The 13,046-nt window shown below is 41.7% G+C and overlaps 1 protein-coding gene across 2 annotated transcripts in view; it reads left to right on the forward strand.

Moving 5' to 3' along the window:
* Positions 1-13,046, forward strand: part of PUF60 (poly(U) binding splicing factor 60) — a 30,778-nt gene that overhangs the window by 3,643 nt on the left and 14,089 nt on the right. For both annotated transcript variants that reach the window (XM_059836044.1, XM_059836045.1), the window contains exons 2-3: positions 10,244-10,339; positions 12,097-12,186. In XM_059836044.1, coding sequence (XP_059692027.1) covers positions 10,244-10,339; positions 12,097-12,186 — 186 coding nt within the window. The remainder of the gene's footprint in view (positions 1-10,243; positions 10,340-12,096; positions 12,187-13,046) is intronic.

Genomic DNA, 13,046 nt, shown 5'->3' on the forward strand with positions numbered 1-13,046 from the left:
TGTTTGTCAAAAGGAATGCATCTTGTAAGGAGACTGAGTTGGGTCTTAGGAATTATAAGTCAGAGTTCCAAAATGTTTAATGCTTTTCAAATGTAGCATATGTTTATCAGATGTTATAAATCTACCTTACACTGAGCCCATCAGTAAACATTGAATCTTATAGGAAAGCCATGCAGTTTGATCAGAATATAAGATGAGAATCATCACTTCTTTACCTGGCCTCTTCTTTTGCTAGTCTTCCTGCTACTGAGAAAAAGCATCCCTATTTCTCATTTGAATTTTAGGTAGAATTAGACTTTATACTGAAGTAGTTTTGCAACTACAATTTTAGTTTATGCCAAACACTATTGATTACAGTAGCAGATCTGTACTACTGTGTTTTGTTATCCAGAATATTACTGTTGTGGCACACTGCGTTGCTGTCCTGGATTAGCTCTACTGGCTGTATCCGTTCTTTCACCTGCATATTTTTTCTCAACACTTGCTTTTGAATCCGTTATCCCCACACTGTTGCCATAGGCCATGGCCCTCAGCTTGCAATATGGGCAGATTTCCCATATGGCAAGCTCTCTTCCTTCTGATGTCAGAGCTGTAACAGTTTTTTTCCTTTCCGCATGTGTGCCCAGTCAATTGGCCTGAGCAGTACATGTGCATGTAAGGTGAAAGTCTGCAATGCCCAATACCTCCCATCCCCCTCCCAGGTATTCCTTAAAACCTTGACAAGCTCAGGTGTTCAGTGGTTTGGTTTACTTAAAAGAAGGGTAGGATGAAGAGAAACAAGTTGCTGGGCTGTTTCATGATACTGGGCCTACACCTACCCCATGAAAAATCTTCAGGATGTCCTGCTTGGTATCTCATGTCCCCAGCATCCAGATAATCATCAACCATGCATGTATTTGTGGGAAGGTGCCAGGCCATGTAGAGCCAAGGCCGAGAACCTGGAGTGGCACTCTCAGCAACCTTCTTTCCCAGCACAGTCCTTAAGTGCCACTTAACTCTATCACCATGATCACAGTTTTACCTTTTGGGGACATGCACAAATTCAGTAGTTCCAAGGAGTCTTTTTCTTTGTTTTGTTTCATGGGGTATTTTTTTTGTTTTTAATTTACAGTCACTCACTCATGACTGCCCAGTTGTCAGTGGGAGCATATGGGTTAAATCACAGAGCAAAGGAAGTACCCTCCTGTGTCCCTGTGAGGGACATAGTTAAGGAAAGGACTGCCATATGCTACTCTTGCTGCAAACTTTATCTTCCCAACAAATAAGTATTTTATCTGGTTCTCATCAGTAACTGTGGGAATCAGTTAAAATGGTATTGTGCTTCTAGGACAAACCTAGCAGACATTTAATTTAGTTGCTGAGGGAATCTTTAAGAAAAGATAGACCGTGTCTGGGAAGAGATTTGACTGGGGGAGAGTTAAGCTTCAGCTTTTTTTCCTTCTCCTAACATTCCTGAAATTACTTCACCTTTGCATTGTTAGATTGCTGTTGCTGCTGCCTTTGGTATAAGGAACATGCAGTTGGCAGGCAACACAAGTAATTCATTGAAACCTCTGCAGGATTGTTTTCTGTAGTAAGTCCACCGTATTGAGAGTGATCAGAATCACTGTGCAATCCTGCACAGGTATTTCCAGTACTTAACATTTTGCAGATCAACGAATTTGCAGCTTACTAATCGCATGTGAATTTGGAGGTTTTTTTGAAGAACATAAACAATGCGTGTGTGCATTGTTCAGCAGGAAGGCAATTAGCAGCAGCAAGCATCTACAACAAAGATGTTAGTAGCAATAGGTCCTCCTTAAATACTTTTAACTGTAAAAGTTAAACTAACCATTCTTAATTTTGACTGTAAAGTCATGTTAACACATGGAAGTAGTTGTGTATCTGCGTTTGAGATCTAAAATTCAACTATGGTATTTATGGGATAAATTTTTCTTAGCCTGGAATAGATAATCAAGTTCCCCATGAAGCTTATGAGGATCAGTACAAGTTACTTCAAGACTGCATGCATTTGTTCTTTTCTTTTGACCTGAAGTAGTTCTTAAATATCTTTTCAATGTTTGAAGAAGTTCATAGTTTCTGTACTCCTGCCAGAAGCAAGATGTGCTTGTAATGTGCAGAGGACTATTTATGTATGCTGCTTGTGGTGACAGGGTGGACAACAATACAAAATTCTTGTAAAAGTGTGGTTAGTTATTGAGAAATCTCATCAGAATTACATTAACAACTTGATTGGTACCTTTTAGTGTTAGAAATGGAATCACCTGTTACAACTGATTAAATTGTTAATGACTTGCTAAAGAAACTTCTATTTTTAAACCAGTTAAATAGCCTGAGACATTTGGTGCCACTGCTTTTGATATCAGTACTGCGTGGTGTTGTATGTCACAGCTTGAGGCACTGGTCCTTGATACACTTCCATTGTAAGTGCTCCTTTACTGCATGGTAGCCTTCCTCACCCTCAGTGACGGTACTTAAGAATGATGTACAGTGCTTCTCAGTTTGGTATTTACCTGGTTTCTCAGTCTTGTGAACTTTTTTGCATCACTTCTGTGTTTTTCCTACACTCTTTCCAGACTCTTGACATTCTTTAATATATATATACACACACACCAAAAATGGATACAGTATGTCTCTATTTGTCTCACCAGTTCCATTTATAAGAATAAAAACACTACAGTGTTATTTCTGTGTATTCAGTAGTATTATTAGTCCTTTTTGCCATTGCATAATACACTCACATGCAATTGTTTGTCTGTCTTTTTGCGTTCTTAAAATCCCAGCTGAGTTAGATAATTCGTCCTTTCTAGCAGGAGGGATGCATATTCTCTGTTGGTGACTTCAGTGACAGTAAGTTTTATCAACCAAAATAAAGTTCACTTAGATGTTTTGTGAAGTTCTGGAGCACTGATGTAACCACAGGATTCTCTCTTAACTGATTTGGGAAAACAGATCTGTCTACTGAATGTGTTTGTGTTTTAATGAAGCTAAGATGAAATTACTGTGAATACTCCTTACCAGGATGGTTAATTTTTTTAAACAGAGCTGAGAAGTAATTATGGGGGGAAATTGTGCGTGTGTGTGAAGTGCCTGCTGGCTCAGCTTGGTGCTGCAGATGGCTGGAGCTTTCACTTGGAGGGTGAGCAGGAGAGACAAGCAGCCTGCAGACAGTCTGCCCAAGGAGTTTCTTGCTTTGTATGTTGAGGCCTCCTCCTTGCCCTCACCCCCAGGGGTTTCTGCCCTCGCTTGTGGTGGGTGCTGGACCAGCTGTTTGTGCGGCTTTAACTTAGCACGGTTTATGAGATTCTCATCCTAAAAGGATTAATTGTGGAAATGGTTACTGGATACTGCTTAATAGACTTTTTGTGTATAGCATCACAGGTACTGTATCAGTCCTGAGCGTTATTGAAACAATCCAGTTTCCTCAGCCTCTCCTTACAGGGCAAGTGCTTCAGCACCTCCACAGTCTCGGTGGCCCTTTGCTGGACTTGCTCCAGTTGATCAGTGTTTTGTCTTGGGGGCTCCAAAAGTGATGCGGTATCTAGGTGTGGTGGTCTAAGGCATGGTGAGTGGAAGGGCGATCACTACTGCCTCTATCTGTGGCTTCCGTTCCTGTTGATGCAGCCCAGGGTGCTGCTGTTAGTGCACTCTGGCAGCAAGGAAGGTTGGCTCACGTTTAGCCTACTGAGCACTGGGACCCCTAGTTCCTTCTCCACAGAGCTACTCCTTGGCCTGGACCATTGCAGGGAGTTAGTCTGTCCCAGGTGCAGGATGTAGCATTTGTCCGCCTTGGATTTCGTTAGCTTTTTATTGGCAGTAAACTTTTTATATGTATGACATAAGCTGTGTTGGAAATCTCAAGAGTTTCAATCATGTTTCACATTGGCAAAAGTAATTTTGGAGCCTGGCAGTGTCAAATAAGAGCAAGAGAGCTGTCTTCTGCTAGAGCAAGTGGTGGAGAGAACTTGTGGTTTAGAGGAACCTAGCACCGTCATTGAAATTATATGCAAGCTCTCTCGCTGTGCTTACTGTGTTACCTATCTATAGCTGCATTAAATGGATAAGGGCTAGCTGAAGGATTTGTCAGTAAGAAGGTGAAATGGTCAGGGAAAGTGGTGATCCCTTTTGGGAGGGAGGAATATGTTTCCTTGTGTCTTACTTTCCTATTTGTAATCAAGAGAAAGAGGATCACGTGCATCTTGATTTATTTTAGCACCATATTGTAGCTTGTGAGGAACAGTAATTTTCTTCCTTTGAGAGTTGAAAATTGAGGTGCAGGTGATTTCTGGGTTTCGTGACAGATATATGCCGTATGCGCTGCGTTATCATTTAAAGGTAACATCTAGAAGATTTCTTTTATTTCTCAGTGCTGATCCAGCGGGGAGGAGTTCTATCAAATACGGTCAAAAGGCATCACAAGGAATTGTTTCAAGGGTGCATGGATCACTTGTGTGCATGTATTTAAGACTTTTCATGTTTTCAGATGTTAGGTTTGCATGGAAATTGATGCTCTGGAAGAACTATGTTATGCTACTGGACAACGTTAGTGAAATTTGTCATAGAATCTCCTTGTTCATTTAAATAGAAGAGATGTAACTGGCCAAATACACAGTCATGTAAACAGTTTGGTCATGAGATGCTAGAAAAATGACACATTTTGAAAGGTTTTAATCCCTGCCCGTTCTCTATAGAACACATCTGGTAGGATGGTGGAAAAAAACTTGGACATGCCCCGTGGTGTAGATTTTGGTAGAAGATTAGTTGCACATGCTAACAGTAACAGAAGAAATAACTCACTAGCACTGCTGTTCCCATTTGGAAAAAAAAAAGTATTCTATAGGGGCTGGAAAGGAGTAGCTGCTAAAGAAATTAATTAATAGTAAAAGGTCATTGTGCACAGAAAGGCTTGCAAAGTTACAGAGTTTACAGGTAAATCCACGAAGATTAGACAGTAAATAGGGGCAAAATACTTAAATGTATTTATAAAGGTGAAGAAGGACCTTTTCTGAAAAATAACCTATTGTGCAAGTGAAAAGGTTGCCTTTGGCCAGGCACTCAGGGGATGCTTCTTCCATCTTCACTACTGGTGTGGGGTCTTGTAGCATGAAACTGCTCAGATGAATATAGGTTCCCAAGCACTGATGCAGGTGGTAGAGCAAGGATTAAACTGAGTATACTGGCCAGGTACTTGATCAGTCCTTTTTCCACCTCTGTTTTCTTTAATCTTGGTGTTGTTTGCTTGTTACGGTTCCTAAAACAAACAAGATTCTGTGTTTTTTTTCTCTTGTGTGTGTTTATACTTCAGAGAAATTCTCAGCCATGTAATAAATTTCCAACAAGTGTGCCTGAACTCTTGGAGTTCAAACGACCTTAAAGGGTCAAGCGGTGCTCAGAAGCAATGTTCATAGCAACAGGTATACAGTTTCTATTTATTTCTCTTTTAAAAAAGAAGCTCCTATTCTCCTGCTTCTGTTGTCAACTTCTCTCCCATTTTTCTTGCCCCCTCCTAACTGTTACAGTGCGTTTAAATAAGGCAGTTTTCAAGGTGGCCAGCCTTGGTATAAAGCACCAACTGCTTTTCAACAGTTACTGTTACATTACTGCCTGGCAGACTCAGATTAATTGTGCTGAGCTTTTTCTTGGTAGTACCAGGAAAGGTACTAAGGTACCCGGAAAGAGAGAAGTGATAGTCTGGGTTCTCTGTGAATGGTGATAGAGATTGGGATCATTTGACACAGTCTGTTGCTTTTCAAATAGACTGGAGTAACAGGGGGTGGTAGTCTTCCTTGAAGTGTTAAAGGGTACATACATGATGACACATTTTTGTTACAGCTGTGCCATTGATCAGCAAAGGCATGTACCTTTGATTTCTTTCCAGAGGGATGTGTGGTGGCAAAGAGCTTGGAACCAGTAGTGCCTGCATCTGGCTTCTTGGATAATCTTTGTCGCTTCTAGACCACTTCATCGTCCTTAGTTTTGATTTTACCCTCCATGCTGGAGATTGGATGTTATCAACCAGTTTTCGGAAGCTATGCCATTTAATGAGCTCAAATGTCTAAATTACATTAAATGTGGATATGTAATAGTCTTTATTTTTAAAGAATCATAACAAATCATAATCAATGGAGTAGCTTTTTTATTGTGAGTGGTTAAATTTGATAGCCCTTCCACTATGTTTTTCTTCTCCCAAGTCTCATAGCTCCTAAATTGCAATAATTAAATTTTTAAAAGCTGAGAGGAAATGGAAATAGCAATAGAAAAAGGTGTGGACTTTTTAAATTGTCTGCAGAAAACTAAGGAAGTCTCTGGAGTTGACTGTAAGATAGCATATACGTAAGGTGTAAACAAATGGGAAGGGTGCCAGGAGAGCTGGGTGGAAAACATTTTTTTCAGCCAGTTGGTTAAGAACAGGAGTGTTTGGGTTTTTTAATTATGTTTTGAATGTTCCACAATCAAAATGAATCTTGGACATGATGTAGCCTTCCTGTACCAAACAGATCACCATTACTATATTGCTGTGCTGATACTTGTTTTCACTTTGCATGTGGACTATGCAGTAGTATCTTTTGATCGGAATTGTGCACTTGAGTGTCCCAATTTGCAGCCATTAAATGGTTCCAACTACCTCTGTTCTTACTCATGTGTCAGCTTTCTTTTATTGCACTTTTTATTCCCCTTAGGTCCTTGTATGTTATTCAGTGTAGCTATGAACTTCGATCTGAAGGGACCAGTGAAGTAACTGCAACTCTAGAACATTGTATTCAGATACTTGTAGAGTATGTTGTTGTGTTAGGAGGGTTTATTTTGCATCTGGTCTATGTTTACTGATCCTACAAAATGCTCACAAACCCCTTATGGTGAACTTGAGACTGAACGCATAAAACCAGAAGTCTCAATTGTTGCTATAAAATAGAGAGTAATAATGATCTAGGACATATCTCTCAACATCGGTGTACTCATCCTGCGGCTTTCTTTACTTTCAAGGTAGGTGACTACTCCTTGCCCTTAATAGTCTGACTAAAGAACAAAGGAAGCATTGTAGCCTGGTAGGAGGCAGCATGCAGATTGCAGTCACTGGTAGACTGAGACAAGTGGGCTAATCTGGGAGAAACTTTGCAGCTGGTAAAGGAAGTGCTTAAAAAAAAAATCTGTTTTCTGCTATTAACTTAAGTTTTTTCCATGATAATTTTTATACTGAAACCAGTACTGTTCACAGACACAAGTCTGTTCAGCCTAATCTGTGTCTACTACTGAACAGATCAGGATATTTGTCCATTCTAGTATTTTAAGTGGTTGATGGTGAACACTGATTTGAGAGAAGAAATCAGTTCTGCTTTTGATGGATGATACAGGCATAATTTAACGTGAACAACAAAGGCAGATCCAGATGCTGCCGCTTTAAGCCCAGAAGGCGGTGAGGTTGTGAAATGGATGGTTCCAACAACGGGACCATCGTGCTGTAGTCAGACTCCTCTTCTTCCTCTGTTGCATTGATTTGTTAGGAGAATAGAGTTCCCCCATGGTGCAGTGTGTGACTCAGTCAGACCAGTCCTGCTCTGCATCCTCACGAGAAATGGACAAGGTTCTGCTGGGAAAATGAACACAGTTTACCTCATGAAGTTGTTTCTAGTCCAGTAGTCACTGCCACTTAGGTAAATGAATTGCCGGAGGATCTCATGATAAAGAATGACTGGGCGATGTGATGGCAAATGTTGCATTTACTATGTTAGAACATAGAAAGTAAAGTAATGTGTGTATGGCAGGGAAAATAAACTGATTATGTGTGCACTGTGACAGGTTGTAAAATACCCTTTTTTTCCTGCACACACTAATTAGGCTTTATCTGCTTAAAAGGAACGTGTCCCCATTTTATACCCAGTGAGTAAAATAAATTTGGTTAATGAGCTGACAGCTGGGGGAAAGGATTTGTGGCAGCCCTGCCTCGAGGGAAAAGTAGGTGCAGAGTCCCTCTGTAACAGCTTGGAGGGATGTCAGCTGGGGAGGTTTATTGTGCAGAACTCTGATGTCACAGCCCTGTGTCCCGAGCATGGGCAACAGGAACAAATGGGCCGGCAGATACAGCTGGGGATTGCAGCCTTCACGGCAGGTACTTAATGGTCTTGGTATTGAAGTGCTGTCACATTGAAGCTTCTGTTCTTACAACTAGAACTTGCAATTACTATAGATAAAGCAGACACTTAGGAGGCCTTGAGTTTTGGGGCTCTTGTGCTCTGTGTTCCACTCCTTTTTAGTGTGAGGACTTGAGGATCGCTACCTTGGGCCTGTGCCAGGGTGCCTTCCGAGAAGCGGCTGCTTTTCTCCTCTCTGCTGCTGTTTACTACTTGAACTTGGCAATTTCTGTTACTTCCATAGTAATTTCTTAAATCTAAATTATTACCCTAATTTAAGAATACCATGTGGATGTGCTTGAGCTCCATTTATACTTAGGTGTTATCTGTCATTTACTGTGTAAAGAATACATGTGGTTAAAGTATCTTAACTATTTTGCACATTTCCTCCCCATCACAAACAGAACATTCTACGTATCAATATATAGAAAAAAATATGAAAATACCGTAAGTGAAAAGTTGGACTGCTGGGGAACTTGTGGTTCTGGAGGAAATGGGTGACTGGTCTGTTGTCTACTGAGTATTACCGCAGTAGACACAGTGCAGGAATTGGCCTGGTGTTCTCTGGAGCAGTCAAATGTACAGTGGATGGCTCTTCTTGTGGAAATGTGTATGTACTTTTACCTGAATCAGTCTGCTGTCACTGGGTGTATCTGACGGTTCTGTCATGTTATGTTGTTGTTGCAGCAACTTGTTTCTTTATCAGTGTGTGTTCCCCTTTGCCTTGTGGTAGGATAGGGAGGATGCAATGAAACATGCAATTTGTGTGCAGCCATGATGCAGGAACTTTTGCTTCTGAAAGACATGTTTTTTTTCTCTCTGAGGCTTCAGATGTAGCAAGAAAATAGCTTTTAGCTGTTCTGCATTTTGATATTACATTCGTAAGATCTTGATATACCTGTAAGGTTGTTTGTTTTTTTTTTCTGGAGGAGATCAGTGGTCTTTCAGAGACGTTTCTGCCCACAGGAAACATCCAAGTCTTTAGCCAGTACGACGAGTGCCATGAGCAAATGATTGTTCTGAATGAATGGGAACCAAATTAGCGGGAATACTCACTGTTCCTTCTGCTAAAATGCCAATTACTTTAATATTATATCTTTTCCAAGTGACAGCTTTGTTCCTATGCTGGGAGAGCTGGTTTTGTTTTGCCATCTGAATGGGTCTGTTCCTTTTTTCTATGCTGTGCTTGGTACAGAGTGCTTACATATAAATTTTTTATTTTTTTTTAACTGAAGAACTGAGACATCTGTTAATAGGCTTTTAGTGATGAACCCTATTTTGACTGGAAATAATGTGATGGCACTTCTGGGATGCCAAAGAATACAAGTTGGTGGATGCTTGTCAAAGACATAAGCTGCTGAATCGCTTTAACCAAAATCAGGTTGATAGGTGTACCTTAGAGAAACCTACAGTTACTTAAAGTGGTAGGAATAAATGACCAGTTGTTTCACAGGAATGGACTTCAGTGTAAAACATAAGCATGAGGTAGAGAAGTCAGTAGAATACTTAAAACGCAAAGAGTGCTAACATTTGTTAGCTACATGTATATCTGAAATCATCGTGACTGGCCCAGAAGCTTCTTTCTAGGCCTATTCTGATGTTGGGTTTGGGAATCTGCACGGGCAGGTTGTGTGCATCTCATACTAAGTATGAGACTAGTGCATCTTTGTTACTCAGTATCTGGGATTTGGGAAAGTTTCAGAGAAGTTTTTTAAAAAGAGAACTTGAGAAACCAAGGGTGCCAAACCAGTATAGGAAGAGATGGAAGGAGAAAATAGATGGGTACATTTGACAGAGTTTAACTGTTGAGAGTTAGGATGGAGATGATGTGAGTGAAGACTGGGGATTATTTAATTTTCTTTTAACTGAAAATCTGGTGGTTAGGGAGCTCTTTAAGTATCCAACATGTTCATCAGCTTGTACAATGGATGGGATAGCTCTCCCATAGGGAGTGGCTAGAATATTATCAGGTTTTCATGAGTTACTAAGAGGTTTGGGAAGACATTTTAGCCAACTATGACATTCTGACATTAGATGCTTTGGGTTTCTCGGAATGAAGGAATTGGTGACTTTGTGAGAACAGGTTTTTTCATAGGTATTTTCTATTTTCTCAGGGTACAGAGTCCATTAAGATGGAAAATGGACAAAGCACGGCAGCTAAGCTGGGGCTTCCTCCCCTCACACCAGAACAGCAGGAAGCTCTGCAGAAGGTGAGTAAACTTGATGTGAACTTGCTTCTTAGCACTCTTGTTTGTTTGTGGTTTTTTGGTTTGTTTTTTTTTTTTTAAATGAGCATCTGTTACTGATGTTAAAAAGGGATCTTGCCTGCCAAGAATACGTATGGGGTAATGGCCATGCTGTGTGTGGATTCACACTTCCAAATTTGTGCCCAAGAGTTATTTGGTTTGGTTTAGAGTTTATAGATGCTTTTGGGGGATCATGATGTGGAATTTGCTATTGGGGTGAGGAGAGTGTTTTTAATTTAAAAAAAAAATAATCAAAATCATAAGCAAATAACACCTTAAGATCACATTGTAATTCTAAGACAATATGCCACTGCCACAAAGTTACTGCGAGGAGCAGCCTGTACTCCACAGGGAATAGGTTTCTGATATGCTCCAGCTGGTCTTTTATTCTATCCACACAAGAACACATCACAAAATATCTCTATTTTTCCCTTATGCTCTTTCCCATGTTGTTGTAAAAAGACCCAGTAGTGCGTATTTTCAACCCATTTGAGCCAACCTGTTTTAATCTAGATAAAATTTCAGTCCAGCTCTGATTTTTGGTTGTTGGTCCTGTTTTATACAGCTGGTGGGGAGGTTACTGCTGACTTCTTGCCCACTTTCCTGATGGGAGTGAGCGATGCCTGGCTTACTGAGAGGAGAGCAGAGTTGGGAAAAGAGGGGAAAGAAAACAAAACCAGGGAATGTGGGAACTGTGGGCTAGGTGTCTTCTGTACTCTGGCGAGGCAAGTATAGTATTGTTCTAGGTAGGCTTTGTGTGAATGTTCCCGTAATGTTGAAGCTGCTTGTGTGTGTGTTGTTTGGCTCACAGTGTGAAACGGCCTCGTTTCCTCTGGCTTCTCCGTAGCTGACAGATGTAAATCCCCTTGTCCGTTTCCAGGTTTCCGAAGCACACGTCTCAAATCCACGGTTTAGAGCCTACCGTTCCCTGGCACCTCCCAAACACGTACAGCCATGGAAAGCAGGTGCCCGAGGGGTTGGCTGAATGTGTTTGTACCGTCCCCTGGGAATAGGCACATGCGTGGGTATTAGGTTTCCCTTGACAAAGAGCCTCCATATCAACACCACTCGGTGTAAAGCTCAGGCTTTCTCAAATTTTTAGAAGGCTGAAAGAAAAAGACAAATCGGTCTTGTGTCTGCAGGCTAGGAACCAGAGAAGGAGAGCTGGAGCATTTTAGTGAGCAAAAGCAGTGGGTTCTCCAAACTAGAATAGGCCAGATGTGATAAGAAAAGAGAGGGGGAGTGCCCAGTCAAGAGACTGGACATGGGGATTTGGAGCCCCCTTCCCTTTTGTAGAACCTCTTTGTCCAGATGTTCTCTGAGTGGAAAGGACTTGAAGGAGGCTATCTGTCCTGCCCTCATCCCAGCAGGTAAGGTGCTATGGTGGGATCTAAGGGGCAGAGGGCGGAAGAGGGGAAATGCTAAGTGTGTAGTGCATGCTGCTTTCCTAACATTGCGCCTGCTGCAGATTGAGTCCATCCAATCCTCTGCTCAAGCATTATGCTGTATTTCAGGGCTCACGACTCCGAGATGCGGACCAAGATGTTAGTAAGCTGTTGGCCGCTGGCTAATGTACAGTGCCTTAGAGCTTAGGGCTGGAGCGCCGAAAAGTTCCATTGGCAGCCAGTTGTGTGGTTCTGGGGAAATGTGGTGTAAAATCAAACATCATTCCCCGCTCTGTGGTACTGTCCTGTGACTACAGAGTCTGTATTTCTTTCTAGGCAAAGAAGTATGCGATGGAGCAGAGTATCAAGAGTGTGCTGGTGAAGCAAACCATCGCCCACCAGCAACAGCAGCTCACCAACCTTCAGGTGAGAGACCCTCTGAGATGCTCCTTCTGTGTCTTACTCTCCCCAACAAGGTGGAGTTCTTTTTGCACTTAGAACCAGAGCACAGCCCTGAGGCCTGCCCGGAGCCAGGTACATGCGCTTGTGTTTCCACAGTGAAATTGAAGTATACTGTCTTCAGCCCACTAAAGAAACCCTCTTTACTCACCTGTACAAATTGCCCCCAAATTTCACTCATTCAAAGAGTAAATTTTTAAGAGTTTCTCTCCTGTTGGCTGGGCAAATGCTTCTAGAAATGCCAGAAGCCAAATAATTTGCTGTGGCTTTCACTTTCAACTTATATTTAAGGTGGTGTCTAGGGTTACTGGGAACAGTATCCTTTCACCATCTCTTCTGCTTGAGGGGAGGGTACCTGTCTCTCCTGTGTCATTGACAGTGCTACCCCATTTCCCTCCCCTTCACCCAGGTGTGCTCTCAATTTCAGAGAAAAGCTCCGTTGGCTATTCCTGCTAATACTGGAATGCCTATATACTGGGAGAACCCTTAACTGGTATTTAAATCTCCCTTCCTTCAGAGGTTTCTTGAACACATCTCACTGCCTTCTACTTAAAGTTAGGAAGCCCAAAACAATGGCTTTGGGATGTTGGATTTTTTTAATGAAGAATCACTGTGGATGTGCTTGCCACATTAGGCAGCTCTGGCCTTTCAGGGCTGTGCATGTTTCTGAGTGTCTGATCTAGTTGAGGGGCTCCTTTTTAAATGCTGGGGGTGAATCAACGACAGTGGTTGCAGAGGTTACTATTGCCTTGAGTCCCCCCTGGGAGAAGACCCTGCTTCCTGAGGCAGTGGCAGCAGCACAACTCCACCCTGACCTGGTGGGACTG

This window comes from Gavia stellata, chromosome 3 (assembly GCF_030936135.1).
Source record: "Gavia stellata isolate bGavSte3 chromosome 3, bGavSte3.hap2, whole genome shotgun sequence".
NCBI classification, from domain to species: domain Eukaryota; kingdom Metazoa; phylum Chordata; class Aves; order Gaviiformes; family Gaviidae; genus Gavia; species Gavia stellata.